General features: G+C 42.4%; 1 protein-coding gene across 1 annotated transcript in view; it reads right to left on the bottom strand.

Annotated features, from left to right (window-relative positions):
- Positions 1–14,434, bottom strand: part of rel (REL proto-oncogene, NF-kB subunit) — a 69,091-nt gene that overhangs the window by 6,489 nt on the left and 48,168 nt on the right. Inside the window, exons 5-7 of the mRNA XM_062970188.1 lie at positions 5,650–5,790; positions 3,345–3,449; positions 510–722 (exon numbers count right to left, since the gene is read on the bottom strand). Coding sequence (XP_062826258.1) covers positions 510–722; positions 3,345–3,449; positions 5,650–5,790 — 459 coding nt within the window. The remainder of the gene's footprint in view (positions 1–509; positions 723–3,344; positions 3,450–5,649; positions 5,791–14,434) is intronic.

Genomic DNA, 14,434 nt, shown 5'->3' on the forward strand with positions numbered 1-14,434 from the left:
GTTGGGACAAACAACAGGTTACATTCGTGGAACTACACGTATCTAATCATGATCGAATACATCCAGTTTTTCTTGATGTGATTGTTTGCCTTTAAGTCAACTTTAGCTAAGGCAACACTATGAATGAGAGATCTTCAAAAGCTTGGGCATTACATTCCTGGCTCTGGTCTTACAATCTTAGGTCTTTGCTTGAATTAATCCACCTTTAGTTTGGGTTTCGTTTTTTCCTACTACCTTACATTTTACCGGGCATTTTAATATTTTCCAATGAGTCATGTTGATATGCCCAAAGTGGAACAGCCATTGTATATTGGCCAGCAAAATACAAATACAAATTAAGACACACATGAGCCAGATTCTAGCCAACATTTGTCCCTTCCAGTTGGGATACATCTTGTAGTTCAGAGGTGGGCCCTATGTGCCCCTCTAGATATGACTGGACCACAATTCTCATCAATACCAGCTATGGCCTGATGAGAGCTCCAGTCCCTTAACTTTTCTAGTAGTACCTTTTTCCTCTGGCAGGTATCTAAAGTCCATAGGGAGGCTAAGTTCTTGATCTGAAGGCCTTCGCAACTGCATCTGCACAGTGATGGGTTCAGAGATGTCTTTGTAGAAAGGAGGGGTCCTGAAGACAATGGCCACTTGGCGATGCACGTCGGCTTGTGAGAAAACTCCTTTGGCTTCCCAGTCATTCATGACAAATCTCACTTCTATATCATCTGTTCTCCGAGAAGACAAAGAGTCAGTGTTAACCACAGGTCATCAGTAAAGACAAAAGGGAAAAATAAAAAAGCAAAGAGCACACGGTTGTTAGACTGAAACCCAAAAACCAAGAAACAGTTCTGCTTTCTGCTAAGAATGTCACCACCGCTTGTTGAGGTTATGAGCAAGTTATTATTTAAGGCAGCTTAAACAAAAGACATCACTTAGAAAAATAGTGTTTTCCCACTACAACTCCCAGAGAATGTTTGCAGATGTGCTGGTACGGCTGTACCAGAAGCTCCAACTTTATTTTCTTTCTGCTAATGTTTGCAGTCATAGGGCAGGCCGCCTGTCCATCATCATTATGTTTGGTTCCGCCCCTTGTTCAGGGTTCTGGGAGGGAAGGAGCCATTTTTAAGTCATTCTCACTTAAGGAAGCTAAGCTATAGGACGTAGACCAGCTCGTCCCGTAAAAAAGCTTCATATCTCAAGAACATCCGGGGATATAGAACATCTGGGGATATAGAACATCCGAGGAATCAGAAACAGAAATTCCAGGGGAAAGGTCCCAAAGGTTCTGGCTAAGAGCGCACAGCCTCTCAACCTCACAGCTCCTGAGGGAAACAGCCCTAAAGTTTTCAAAGAAACCTCGGAGAGGGAACAGCACCACAGATCCACGCAACCCCAGATGAAACATCTGCAAGCCTTGGTTGGTAGGTCCACTCGATACCCAGACGCATTTGGAATCGGTAGTGGGTCCCACATCAGCTAGGCCCATATAATAGACAGCCTGGGAGAGGTTATAAGGGGACAAGACTGAAAAGGCCAACAGTTTATTAAGGAAACCTTGAAGTGTTATTTGACTCCTTGAAGATTTATTATTTGTTCAATAATAAAGACTTTGTTGTCTCATTAAAGACTCAAAGGACTATCCTTTTCAGGAAAATCCTCAAGAACCTCTCTTTGAGGCGCCCTGGTTTCCCGCTGGGCATAAAGTATACGTCCTATACAAAGACAATAGCTACAGGCCCAGCACGTGACAGAACAGCAGACATTAGGGGGTAGAGGATTCTGGGAGTTGTAGTCAAAAATCCTAACCTTTACAAGCTCTTTATATCTTTAAAATATAGCCCCATTGCACCTGATCGTAGTTGAAGAGATTCTTCAGGGAAGCCCATCATAAAGGAACATACATACGCGTCTTTTCCCATAGCTTTTCCTCAGAAGATATAATGCTTTCAAACATGGAGCATCCACTCAGATTTCTCCATGAATTTATCAGAACTCATCTAGTTAATCAACTGTGAATATGTGATTTCATTGATTTGAGATACTGAAAGGAGTTGTGAGGATCTGAAACTATTTGCTTAAGGTGATACCGCACATCAAGTACTAAAATTGTCTTTAATCTTGTTTTAATGTTTCACTTCTCTCCACCAGTGCACTATAACTCAGGAATAGGCAACTGAGAAAGGTGCTGCAAAGGTGATATCTCACCCCCATGTCAGGTCACATTGTTGGAAAGTAAGTCAAAATCGAGCTGGAAGTAACTTATCCCTACTAATTTTGTTTTTTCCTCCCAGTCACTGGCCAGGGCAGGTCGGGGTGTGTTTACTTTATTGTCCATTGCAGGAAGCATTCTGCTAATTTGGAGGTGCTTTGGGCATTTAGGAGACTAATGTAGCTCATTGGTTGCAATTTCCTTATGCATTTCAAAAACATGACCTTGGAGGTGTCTAGGGACAACGCCGGCTCTTCGGCTTAGAAAGATTCCCAGAGCCGGACACAACTAGACTTCATGTCAGGGGAAATCCTTTACTTTAACCTTTAGAAAACCACAACAGCCTGATAAAGGTGGTCTTAGTATTCTACCAATTAAACATGAGCCACACTAGTTTATCAATTACATTTTTTCACTGACTAATCTAAAGGCCAGTTCACTGAAAGACTACAGGTACGCTACTGGTAGGATTTATATTATTATGTGTGGCAATGCCTTTGTTTTAATGCATCCCTCCTTGCATTAGGAGGGAGGAGAAGCCACCTCTAAGGGCAATGGGACCAAGAAGGAGAATCCATAGAAGGAACATGGTTCTCTAAACTGGACTCATAATGAGAATGGGAAAAATTGCTGATTGATGGTAGATCATTTAATGGGACTAGCAGTGGTCTTTCAAGAGTGCTGTGGCCTTGCCAGTTGATGGTGACTTGTATTGTTCAGCAACTGGGGAAGAAACTGGACATGTCTGAAGAAGTCCAGAAGATCAGGTGATACTAGGGAGTTTCATCTACAAACTTGGACCCTCCAGGTGTTTTGGACTTTAACTCCCACAACTCCTAACAGCAGGTAGGCTGTTAGGAATGGTGGGAGTTGGAGTACAAATCACCTGGAGGGCCCATGTTTGCTCATGCCTGATCTACAGGTACTTAGTCCTCCAAAAGGAGACCTTGATGATGTCGGTCAGATCACATGCTAATCAAGAGACCCCTTGCCATAATTCATGGACTGAGTAGTGCAGATCCCAGCTTGCTTCATACTGGTGCTGATGAGGCCATTAATGGACTTGCATAGATTCTCAGGTGGAGCATTCCTGCCCCCACAGCCACGCAAAAGGAAATCTAGAAGTGATCATTTTTACCTTTCAGAACTTTGTCACACAGGAGGAAAATTTCATCTCCACCTTTCACACTTCCACAATTCTTGTTCACTCGGCAGATTCTCAGTTCTGCTGATTTGGGGGCACCTAGGCGGGAAAAGGAAACAACAATTGGTGAAGGGAAAGGAAGGGGAGGGACAGGCTATTACAGTAACACTTTTTCCAAAAATATAGCAGAAGGGCAGAAGAAGAGGAAGTTCTACTCTTTCTTTCTTCAGAGGAAATACACTTTACAAAACTCACGAGAAGGGTTGATCATATACAGAGCATAATAGTAAAGATAAAGGTTTCCCCTGACGTTAAGTCCAGTCGTGACCAACTCTGGGGGTTGGTGCTCATCTCCATTTCCCAGCATTGTCCGTAGACACCTCCAAGGTCATGTGGCTGGCATGATTGCATGGAGCGCCGTTACCTTCCCACAGGAGCGGTAGCTATTGATCTACCCACATTTGCATGTTTTCAAACTGCTAGGTTGGCAGGAGCTGGGGCTAACAGCGGGCACTCATTCCGCTCCTAGGATTTGAACCTGGGACCTTTAGGTCCGCAAGTTCAGCAGCTCAGCGCTTTAACACACTGTGCCACCAGGGGCCCCATACAGAGCACAATAATCCTCACCATTTTGCAAACCCCAAATATTCCCGGTTTTGAATCACAGTCTGGATTTTGGGGAGCTGAAAAGGATGGCTTTACTGTGCTGACTTACAAGAAGCACTGCTTGACTATCAAGCAAAACGTGAGCGCTTGAAATAACACCGTACAAAAGCTGACTGGCACAACCTGGAGGTCACAACTAGACACAGTGAAGGCATCTGCCCTTGCGCTTTGCTACTCTGCTGCTGAATACGCATGCCCAGCGTGGAGTACATCTCACCACGTTAAAACAGTTGATGTGGCTCTTAATGAGACATGCCGCATCATCTCTACGCCCCACACCACTGGAGAAATTATACTGTTTAGCTGGCATTGCACTACCTGACATCTGCCGGGAAGTAGCAGCCAGAAATACAAGGACCAAAGCATTGACATCTCCGGCCCATCCCCTGTTCGGGTATCAGCCAGCATGCCAATGCCTTAAATCAAGAAATAGTTTTCTAAGATCTATAGAGATACTGGCAGGAACTCCAAGCGAGAGTCCAAAAGTGGCAGGCTAAAATCCGGAACCTCAATCAATGGCTGACATTGGATGAGAGACTCCCTCTTGGGCACACAGAAGACAGGGTGACTTGGAAAGCATTGAACAGACTGCGCTCTGGCACCACAAGGTGCAGAGTCAATCTTAAGAAATGGGGCTACAAAGTGGAGTCCACGGCATGCAAGTGTGGACAAGAACAAACTACAGACCACTTATTACAATGCATTCTGAGCCCTTCCACATGCGCAATGGAGGGAGGACTTTCTTACAGCAACACCAGAGGCACTCCAAGTGGCCAGCTACTGGTCAAAGGACATTTAGTATAATGCCAAGTTGTTGTTTTTTAAAAACACTTTGTGTTTTCAAATACATTACAACTTGCACCCTCGGTTCGCTTCTGACACTAATGGAGCAGCTCTTGAATATTTTATTTAAAGACCCTAAAAATCCCTTACCGAGATGACCCTTACTCAAAAATCTTGTTTTTCCATGAAAGTGTTGACAGGACATGTTCTGCCTGGCATTTGCTCTTTGCTCACAATGTAAGGTCATGCAAACTGCAGTAATGATTTGGCTGCTGGATGATGCATACGTGGGATGAACTATGAACATGTCACCTGAGGATAGTGCATACGTGGAGCAAACTATGGACACTTCACCTGATGTGATGAGTAATGTGTTATATAAGTTACAAGGCAACTACGCATGTCCAAAAGGATTATAATAGTCAGCAAATTCCATTGTCAGCTTTCTGCGCATGCTTCTGTAAAATTGTATAAATTGGAAAGCCACTACAGGCAAGGGGTGGCATTGCGTTTTCTGGGCATTAGCTAACATTGTCACCTGCTCTTGACCAAAAGTAAACTATCTTGAAGACAACTTCTGCTGTCAGTCTGCTTTCTTCACCCGCGTCCAAACGAAATTCCACAACAACACAATAAATAAATCCCTCCCTTGCAACTTTTTTCCTTCCTTCCTTCCTTGTTATGTAACTGTATCTATTGGAATGGATTTGCTTCACACAAAATCTTTTGACTGATATTGCAAATACCATCCATCTGGGAACAATCCCTAGGATGAATTAGCACGGCCAAAGTATCAGTAGAAATGTCGATATCTGTCACCACAATCCAACTCAGGTATTACTGTACTTACGGTTGTCATAAATAGGGTTGGAGATGACCGGAGGAAGAGGTATTGTGCAGTTTCCATGTTCGTCACAAACTAAAGCTTGGAAGCAAAGCCGGACTACGCTGAGGTCATATTCATCGATAGCCAGCATCTGGTCTTCAGATACTGTGGAAATAAAAAAAGATGCTTATAAAGAGAGGATGTGTCCATTGACCAAACACTGGAAGATAGAAACAGTATTCAAAAGGACAAAGATAAACAAGACTGGGCTGCAATAAATAAAAATGACATTACATTTTGTCTCCTGGTGTGGCTGGCATAGGACAAAGCTTGGAAGAAGTGGAGAACAAAAATTTGAAAATGGCAGAGCTTGGGAAGAGAGATTTCCCATATACAAAGTCTGGGAAAGTTCTGTTTTGGAATCTTTTTTCCCTTGGTTTCTAGCAAAGTTACAGATGAAAGGTTCCCTAAAAGTATCACCTGCAGGTTCCTCTTATAAATGCGAAATTCCATCAGTTTTACTTCCATTGATGTTCTCTGTGTCCCATCATTATTCCAGTCATACTCCAGTCATTAGCTTCCCAGTCCCATAGATGTAAATTTGTATGCATTGGAAAAAAAATAAAATAAGGATTGTGCACACTATTTTCAAAGGTATGCGCTTTTCACAACTACTTTGTACACACACATACAGTACAGTATTCCCTCACTACTTTGGGGTTCACTTTTCACAGATTCGCTGTTTCGCGGTTTTTCAATAAACCCTAAAAGACTATTATAAATCATAAAAAATTAAAATTTACAGCCTAAGGAAGGGAGGAAGGAGAAGCCAAAGGGAGAGAAAAGGAGCCCAAGTGGTAACGGGAGGAGAAGGAGGTGATTTATCAATACACGATTGATTGATAAAGACTTAAAATAGTGTATAACTACTAAAATAATGTAGAAATATTAAAATAAATATAGTGTCCCTACTTCACAGATTTTCACTTATTGCGGGTGGTCCTGGAACTTAACCCCAGTGATAAGTAAGGGAATACTGTACATGTATTTCAAATTATGCATTTTAGTAGCACCTGGGAAAGTTGCTTTTTTTGGACTCCTACCCCTGGAATGTCCCAGCCAGAATAGCTACAAGGATCTGTAACCCAGAAATGTAATTTCTCATTTCCCCCCCAAGCATTTCTTTCTCTTCAGTGTAATCCTACTCCATACCAACTCTCCCAAAGTGTGGAAAGGGTGAGACAAATACTGTTTAGGTTTGGTGCTAAATAACTCCCTGAAAACTAGAACTATAAGACAAATCGACTGCAATGCAATTGCACTATAGAACCGACCTTTTGAAGTATAGAGCTAAAGATACCATATTACTCCTGATTCAGAAATTCAGAGCTTTCATGCCATAGAGAAATTACTCTACCTTCTTCTTCCCTCTTTGCCCACTCAATGACAACTTATGGGCATCCTATTTCTCATTAAAACTCACTGGCCTTCAAATTTCTTCAAAATCTGATCTCTTTTTTCAATAGAGTCATTATCTGGGTCGATGCAGGGAATGCCGAGGATGTAGTGTATCTGGATTTCAGGAAGGCCTTCCTTTGACAAGGTCTCCCATGACCTTCTGGCAAACAAACTAGTCAACTGTGAGCTAGGCAAAACTACGGTTAGGTGGATCAGTAATTGGTTAAGTGGTGCTCACCAATGCTTCTCCTTCATCCTGGAAAGAAGTCACGAGTGGAGTGCCTCAGGGTTCCGTCCTGGGCCCGGTTCTGTTCAACATCTTTATTAGTGACTTAGATTAAGGGCTAGAAGGCAGGATCGTCAAGTTTGCAAACAACACCAAATTGAGAGGGATAGCCAGAATACTTCAGAAGACAGGAGCAGAATTCAAAACGATCTTACCAGATTAGAGAGATGGGCCGAAACTAACAAAATGAAGTTCAACAGGGACAAATGCAAGATACTCCACTTAGGCAGAAAAGATGAAATGCAAAGATACAGAATGGGGGACGATGTCTGGCTCAACAGTAGTACGTGTTAAAAAGATCTTGGAGTCCTCATGGACAGGAAGGTGAACATGAGCCAACAATGTCATGCGTCGGCAAAAAAAAAGCCATTGGGATTTTGGCCGGCATAAATAGGAGTATAGAGTCTAGATCCAGAGAAATCATGCTCCCCTTCTATTCCGCCTTGGTCAGACCACATCTGGAATCATACTGTGTCCAATTCTGGGCACAGCAATTGAAGGGAGATGTTGACAAGCTGGAAAGCGTCCAGAGGAGGGCGATTAAAATGATCAAGGGTCTGGAGAACAAGCCCTATGAGGAGAGGCTTAAAGAGCTGGGCATGTTTAGCCTGCAGAAGAGAAGGCTGAGAGGAGACATGATGAGGGCCATGTATCAAGATGAGAGAGGAAGTCATAGGGAGGAGGGAGCAGGGTAAGGGTTAGGGTTAGGAGACTAGGATGTGGAACAACGGCTTCAAACTACAGGACAGGAGATTCCACCTGAACATCAGGAAGAACTTCCTAACTGTGAGAGCTGTTCAGGAGTGGAACTCTCTGCCCCGGAGTGTAGTGGAGGCTCCTTCTTTGGAGGCTTTTAAGCAGAGGCTGGATGGCCATCTGTCGGGGGTGCTTTGAATGCGGTTTTCTTGCTTCCAACTCTACGATTCTATGATCTATTATTCTTCTTTTGCTATCAGAGTGAAATTTCAAATGCCGCATCTACCCACATTGTGCTGGAGGTAAGCCATACCAGCAAAGAGGAAATTGCTTATGTCACAAGTGTGAACCTACCTCCTTAGTTCGTGGGATGTCACTCACACCTCTGCTGCTACAACCTGCAAGCTTTGCTGTGCTGTATTAGTGTGTATTTGTGTCAAGGAAAGGGCGCAATGTTTGTATACTACTCTGACATAACAAGCCTAGAAGACTGCCTTGCCAAGAAGTTTGTATGCCAAAAATCACTTATTTCCATGTTGGCTTTGGAGTCCTGGAGCAAAGATTCGAGTTGTAACAGAAAGGCTTGTCAAGCCACTAGAGCATTACATTATGCAACAAAATTTGAAACATGTTCTGTTCCTGGTTTGAAAGTGTTATTTCTTGTTTAATTGTCTGGTCCTACCTTTGAAAGTATAGTAGAGTCTCACTTATCCAACATAAACGGGCTGGCAGAACATTGGATAAGCTAATATGTTGGATAATAAGGAGGAATTAAGGAAAAGCCTATTAAACATCAAATTAGGTTATGATTTTACAAATTAAGCATCATGTTATACAACAAATGACAGAAAAAGTAGTTCAATATGCAGTAATAAGTAGTAATTACTCTATTTACGAATTTAGCACCAAAATATCACGATGTATTGGAAACATTGACTACAAAAATGCGTTGGATAATCCAGAACGTTGGATAAGCGAGTGTTGGATAAGTGAGACTTTACTGTAGTTGTTCTATTCCAGAAACATTGTTTTATTGTGGCTGTCACAAACTATGTTGGATTGGTTGAGATATTCATTGAAAAACTATAGCACAAAATGTGCTGCAGGATGTCCCACAAAACAATGTTTCTGTAGTTTAATAAACTTTTCCCATTTTTTAAAAGATAGATCCAATTAGGAAACAGCATTTATAACCCAGGAACAAAAATCGTGTTACACAACTTGGTGGCACAGCGGGTTAATCCACTGAGCTGCTGAACTTGCTAACCGAAAGGTCGCAGGTTCGAATCCGAGGAACAGAGTGAGCTGCCGCTATTAGCCCCAGCTTCTGCCAACCTAGCGGTTCGAAAACATGCAAATGTGAGTAGTTCAATAGGTACTGCTTCTGCGGGATGGTAACGGCGCTCCATGCAGTCATGCCGGCCACATGACCTAGGAGGTGTCTATGGACAATGCCGGCTCTTTGGCTTAGAAATGGAGATGAGCACCAACCCCCAGAGTCAGACACGACTGGACTTAATGTCAGAGGAAACCTTTACCTTTTAGCGTTGCCTTTTGGTTCATGTGGAAACCAATGACATTGGGGAAATTACATGGGATTACAAAGCTTTGGGAAGGAAATCGAAGGGCCTTGATGCCCAGGTTGTAGGCTTTACAGGTGCAATAGGACATCACATATCTACAGAGTTTAGATGGTTACGTTCCTAAATCAGGAATAATTTTAATTTCATTTTTAAAATGCAGCCCCAAAAGAGGAAGCACAACTCTCTCAGGCTATTTTTAAATTCTACTTCCATTACATGAAGGAACCAGGATATGGTAAATGATAATAGTTTCTTTTCCTTGGTAACGTTCAAGCAAATGCTTCACATGCACAACTACCATCACTCACAAAACCACTTTATAAGTCAAGGCACGGTTACTATCCTGATATTACTAACAGGGGTATACCTATATACATGTAGTCCAGACTAATCATGGGAGTTGTAGTTTGGTGAGGCTTTGGAATAGAAGGCTAAAGACCTTGTAAAACCACAACTCCCATGATTCCACAGCATTGAGTTATGTCTGTTCAAGTGGCCTACAACTGCATTAATTCTATAGTCTAGATCAGTGGTTCTCGACCTTCCTAATGCCGAGGCCCCTTAATACAGTTCATGTTGTGGTGACCCTGAACCATAACATTATTTTCGTTGCTACGTCATAACTATCATTTTGCTATTCTTATGAATTTTAATGTAAATATCTGACATGCAGGATGTATTTTCATTTACTGGACCAAATTTGGCACAAATACACAATATGCCCAAATTTGAATACTGGTGGGGTTGAGGGGGCATTGATTTTATCATTTGGGAATTGTACTTGCTGGGATTTATAGTTCACCTACAATCAAAGAGCATTCTGAACTCCACCAACGATGGAATTGAATCAAACTTGGCACACAGAACTCCCATGACCAACAAGAAATACTGGAAGGGTTTCGTGGGCATTGGCCTTGAGTTTTGGAGTTGTAGTTGTAGTTCACCTACATTCAGAGAGCACCATGGACTCAAACTATGATGGGTCTGGACCAAACTTTTATTTTTATTTATTCGAAAGGCTTGCCCCAGGCGGTCTGCAGAAAGACTTAGTCAAGAGTGTTTAGAGCGGCAGGAAATCTGTGGTCTCGTCTTAAAGCACACTTGTGGTTGCCTTTTTTTATTTTCCTGACGGAGTGGGTGCAGCCATTTAAAAACATAGAGTAAGAGGTTAATCAGAGAACTCTTTCATGCGGCTTCCTTTTCCTGCAAGCTGTACGATTTGTACACATTTGGTTCTTGCTGCATATCTTGGTGGATGAGAAAACTATTTGTTGGTCATCCACAGAAGCTGGATAATGGGACGCACCTAGTTCATTACTACCGTGTTTCCCCGAAAATAAGACAGTGTCTTATATTAATTTGTGCTCCCAAAGATGTGCTAGGTCTTATTTTCAGGGGATGTCTTATTTTTCCATGAAGAAGAATTCACATTTATTATTGAACAAAAAATGAACATTTATTATATACCGTACAGTAGTTGTCATCACAAATCAGCATAACCAGACAAACTGTGAATCCTATCAAGAATTTCTTGTTACTACCATTATTTCCATGTACAACTGGTATGTACATTTACCAATTCTGCATGCTCTGGTGTTCTGTTTGGCAGGCGCTGGGCATGCTTCCAAACAAAAACTTTGCTAGGTCTTACTTTCGGGGGAGGCCTTATATTTAGCAATTCAGCAAAACCACTACTAGGTCTTATTTTTTGGGGATGTCTTATTTTCGGGGAAACAGGGTATAGACTTTGGGGCTGGATCTACACCGCCCTATAATTCAGTTTCAGAATGTGGATTAGCTGTATTGATTTGGACCAGGGGTCCCCATCTAAGGCCCGTGGGCTGGATGCGGCCTTCCGAGGTCATTTACCTGGCCCCTGTCCTAAACTTTAGACTTTGGGTTGACTTAAGTCTATGTGGTCTTTGGAGGTCTCTTTGCTTACCTATGGTCTTTTGAGATTGTCTAGATGGTCTTTGAAGGTCTCTTTGCTTAGCTACGGCCTTATGAGACCATCTAGATGGCTTTTGGAGGTCACTTTCCTTACCTATGGTCCTATGGGACCGTCTTGATGGCCTTTGAGGGTCCCTTTCCTTACCTATGGTTTTATGAGATTGTCTAGATGGCCTTTGCAGGCCCCTTTCCTTACCTATGGACTTATGAAACCATCTAGATGGTCTTTGAGGGTCCCTTTCCTCATCTATGGTCTTATGAGACCATCTAGATGGCCTTTTGAGGGTCCCTTTCCTCACTTATGGTCTTATGAGACCATCTAGACGACCCTTTCCTCACCTATGGTCTTATGAGATGGTCTTCTGATGGCCTGATGAGATCATCTAGATGGTCTTATGAGATCGTCTAGATCAGGGGTCCCCAAACTAAGGCCCATGGGCCGGATGCGCCCCCCCCCCCAATGTCATTGACCTGGCCTCTGTCCTAAACTTTAGACTTAGGGTTGACCTAAGTCTGAAACGACTTGAAGGCATACAACAACAACAATTCTAATTTTGGACTATTTCATCATAGTCTGGCCTCCCAACAGTCTTAGGGACTGTGAATCGTCCCTCCACTGAAAAAGTTTGAGGACCCCTGATTTGGACTATAAGGCGGTGTAGATTCATTACTACATAATGAATGGGTGCCAATCTAGGGTCATCTCCATTGTTGCAATGTAGATGCACACTTTAAAAGGTTTTAAGAGGATATTAGATGTGTTGTCGAAGGCTTTCATGGCCGGAATCACTGGGTTGCTGTGAATTTTCCAGGCTGTATGGCCATGTTCCAGAAGCATTCTCTCCCAAAAGGAGGAAACCATGAAAATGAACAAAATCTGGCTACCAGTATTTTAAGAAAAACTCTAAAATCAGGACAGTGAATAAAGGACATTACCCAGAAAAGAGGGGAAGGAACAATCAGGGCCAGCTAACACCTCCCAACAAAGGATTTTGTCAATGCAAAGGTTAGGATAAGGATGAGTCCTAATAGGTAGCACTATAGGTTGAGTATCTTATCTGAAATGCTTAGCTCAAGAAGTATCGGATTTCTGCCCAGATTTTTGGATTATTTGCACAACAACAACGTATAAAACACCTCCCCTCATGGCTCAAAACGGGGCACAGCACAGTTAAAATGCAACATCGTAATACAATACTTTCAACCAAGCCTTAAAACCAGACTTCAAAAGTGACTAGTCACTGCACCCCGTGATGTAGGTTGTGTCTATACTGTATATTGAATGCAGTTTGACACCACTTCACCTGCCATAGCTCAATGCTATTGAATCAAGGGAAATATATTCTTAAAAGGTCTTCAGTCTTCTTTACCAAAGAGTGCTAATGATTCACCAAACTCCAACTCCCACGGATCCATAGCAATGAGCCCTGGCATTTAAAGTGGTGTCAGAATGCATTAATTCAGCAGTGTAGATGCACCCTTGGTGAACACCTTCCCTGCTACGCCTGCTTTGGTCCACCTTGTATTCACACCTAGTCATGCATCCCATCCCCAAACCACCCGCTTCAGCCTTTTCAACATCACCTACGTGAACACGGCTCCTTCCGTAAGTACAACAACCACGTCAACCACAGGCAGCTCACAACAACCCACGTTGCGCCCACTCGCCGCACCGTGACTCACAACCTGAAGCGATCCACACTGATTCCCCTTTGCTGGTTTCAGCCTAAACTTCAACATTTCTCCCCTTTACATTTAATATCGTTGCATGTATACAAGTCATTTCCAATTTGTTGCAACTCTAAGGCAAATAGTGAAATTTCAGTCCCAAACAAAATAATAAGCAACAAAATTCTCACATCGGTTCTTCGTTTTTCTTACTGTTATTGCCATTTCTGACTTATGGCTAATCTTTTATGGAGTTTTCTTGGCAAGACTTGTACTTAGGTTTGACTTTGTTTTCCATCAAGACTGAGGCCCCTTTCACACAGCTGTATATTGAACTGGATTATATGGCAGTGTGGACTCAAATAATCCAGTTCAAAGCAGACATTGTGGATTATCTGCCTTGATATTCTTAAATGGCTGTGTGGAAGGACCCTGAGAATGTGATTTACTCAAGGACACCCAATGACTCTAACCCTGGTCTCCCAGTATATCTCTCACGATATCCACAATATCACACTGGTTTGTTGCTCCATACTGAGAAAATCGGATCAGGATGCAAAGTAAAGAATGGAAATATTGAAGCCTGCCTTTCCTTCCTCAACCAATCCACATTATTCCTTTTCTTTCCCTCTGCTCTGGACCTGAAAGGGGTGGTTCTTTTAGTTCAAACCCCTCTATTATTTTAAGTTGGATAACGAAAGGCATGCGTGCCAAGTTTGGTTCAGATCCACCAAGCCACCCAGGAGCCTTCGTAGTACAAACCAACAAGCATACACATACCTATGTTGACTTTTATATTGGAGGAAAAGAGATACAACAGAGACATAATTATGTAATGATGCTAAATCCGGGCAATTTACACGCTAGCTGACATACTGGGTGGGTCAGCTGATTTGCAAGAATTGTATTTTGGAACCATTTCCACTTCCGTTTCATCTGTACATCAACGCTGTTCTAGAACTTTGAGTTCAACTTTTGTCTTTCTTAAATTTCCTTAATGTTAGATGACTTCCTCTTATTCTGATATGATAAACATCTCTCTTAAAAGAAGTAGATGGATTCAGACGAGAGCTTGGTTATTCATACTCTCCAGCATTTCCCAGATGAAAACCGGAACATGCATAATAGCCAAAGAATGTGGTCCGAATGTGGTTAAGGTAGAAAAGGT

The sequence above is a fragment of the Anolis carolinensis genome, chromosome 1 (assembly GCF_035594765.1).
Source record: "Anolis carolinensis isolate JA03-04 chromosome 1, rAnoCar3.1.pri, whole genome shotgun sequence".
NCBI classification, from domain to species: Eukaryota; Metazoa; Chordata; class Lepidosauria; order Squamata; family Dactyloidae; genus Anolis; species Anolis carolinensis.